Below are 2,321 nucleotides of genomic sequence, written 5' to 3' on the forward strand. Positions count from 1 at the left end.
GGTGACAGTAATACAGAGCATTTGCGCTGCAGGCTATACAATCCCTCCCTTCATTATCTACAAAGGGCGCGTCCACATCTCTGCGTGGTATGAAGAGGCTGATATCCCTTCAGATTGGAAAATCTCGGTCTCTGAGAACGGCTGGACTAATAACGACCTTGGTCTGGAGTGGTTGAAGCATTTTGATACGCATACACGGACGCGTCAAGTAGCAGGGTATAGGCTACTCATTCTCGACGGCCATGAGAGCCATTTGAATCAAGCATTCAAGGACTATTGCCTCGAGAACAAGATCCTCACTCTGTGTATGCCTTCACATTCGTCTCACATCCTTCAGCCTCTCGACGTAGTGTGTTTCTCACCGCTAAAGAGCAAGTACTCTGAGCGTGTCAGAGGCTTGGCACGAAATCGCGTCTTTCATATCAACAAAGAGAACTTCCTTCCAGCCTTTAAGGACGCGTTTTTCGACGTGTTTACGAAAGAGAACTGTCGAAAGGCCTTTGAGGCAACAGCGATAGTCCGTACGGACGCGCAAACAGTCATTGATCGTCTTGATCTACGTTTGCACACCCCTCCTCAACAGCTATCACCGGAAGCAGCATGGGAGTCCCGAACACCGAGCAATTCGCATGAGTTTGGATCTCAATCCAAGCTTATTAGCCGCTCTTTCCTTAGGTCTCCGCCCGAAGCTAAAGAAGGGTTCTCACAATTAGTTAAAGGTGCTGAATTGATGCTCCATCAGAACGTGCTCCAATCTGCACGGATTACAGAGCTTGAAGAGCAATTAGCAGTCTTGACTAAGAGAAGATCGCGTAAACGGAAGCAGATCCAGCAAGGTGGATCTATAGAGTATGGTATTGGAGCATCACAGGCAATCGCACAGGCGGGGATAGGGGCTCAACGATCAAAAAGGACTTGTAATGAAGCTGAGTCTGAACGAGGACCTCCAACTCAACGACGATGTAGAAACTGCGGAATAGCTGGACACAACTCACGAACTTGCCAGACAGATAGAGATGCTCCTTCTGAACCATATCCTAGCATAGCAGATGTATAACTAAGTATGTCGTTGAATAAACAACGGTTGTAGTCACCTCAGTTGTAATGCTAAGACAAAATGTCGCGTTCGGTGATTTGGCCCGCTCGGTGATAGATTACGTTATGGATACCTTTGAAACTTTTGAATATACATAAACGCCTCAACCCCCATCCCTGCCCAACGGAACACCTACGTGCCGGAACACAGAATTCGACCTATTACACTTTATGGCAGGATATCTTTCTTCACAGACGGGCAAGTCTTTCGCAGATGGCGCGAGCACGTTCTCCTTATCAATTTCTATCATAATAGTCGTTCTCACGATCTCGCAGTGTCAGCTTCGCATGATGTTGAATGACCACGGCGGCTGCACCATCGGCATATAGTAAGAGACAGAGCAGTCTTCGTCTTTTCGTATCTGCACGACGGCAATGAGCGCTGTATAGATCTCAAGCGATAGATCTGTCCCGGGTCACGCAGGACTTCATCATCTCAAATATGCAATGACAAAGAATGTTGGTTAACTTACTTTGCAAGGATATTCCATGATTCTGTCTATCAACGCCAAGACTTTAAGCCATGCAGGTCCGCAGATCACATCCGCAGTAGCCGACACGACACATGCTAACGAGTCATGCTGTAAGTTGAGGCCGCACGTGACTCGCGCAACGTGCGCAACTATTGAACCGAACGTACTATAGTACAGTTCTCGGAGAGTCGGCCGAGATATACACCTTTAGCAGCTACAACGTAACGCAAATGAAGAAGTACTGCCTGAGACAGAAGACCCTGTCACAGAACATGCCCACAATTCTTCGCTGCACGTTCTGTACTCATAGTTGCAAAGGCCCTTCGATCGCCGCTACTGAACGTGGAATCTTGCTTCCAGTTTGCCGTCTTTGAACGTCATACCTATGCTATATACTCGAGCGTAAGGCGCGTCAGTCTACGCTACGCGCTGTCTTGACATTGACAGGTGCCGATCGTCTAAGCTGCATCGACTGGATGTGTTCTAGATTCGCGACGGCATCTAGCGTGTGAGGGTGGTCGCTGCCGTAAATCTTAATGTATCCATCTGTCGCTTGTAATTGTATATCGGCCGCCTCGTCCCATCGGTCCTGCTTCATATACGTCGACGCCAGGTTGGCCATGCTCGTCAGCGTGTCGGGATGCTCCGCCCCGAGCACCCTCGTGCTCGTCTCCATCACCCGCACAAACAGCTGCTCCGCCTCGCCCCACCGCCCCTGGTTCCGGTATGTCGCCGCCAGGTTGGCCATGCTCG

At 49.5% G+C, this 2,321-nt stretch overlaps 1 protein-coding gene across 1 annotated transcript in view; it reads right to left on the reverse strand.

Moving 5' to 3' along the window:
• Positions 1-1,980: 1,980 nt before the first annotated feature.
• The window catches only part of K489DRAFT_390591 (uncharacterized protein), a gene marked incomplete at both ends in the record, with an annotated part of 3,225 nt that continues 2,884 nt past the window's right edge, over positions 1,981-2,321 (reverse strand). Inside the window, one exon of the mRNA XM_033606614.1 lies at positions 1,981-2,317. Within this exon, the coding sequence (XP_033457065.1) occupies positions 1,981-2,317 (337 nt within the window). The remainder of the gene's footprint in view (positions 2,318-2,321) is intronic.

Source organism: Dissoconium aciculare, assembly GCF_010015565.1.
Source record: "Dissoconium aciculare CBS 342.82 unplaced genomic scaffold K489scaffold_12, whole genome shotgun sequence".
NCBI lineage: Eukaryota > Fungi > Ascomycota > Dothideomycetes > Mycosphaerellales > Dissoconiaceae > Dissoconium > Dissoconium aciculare.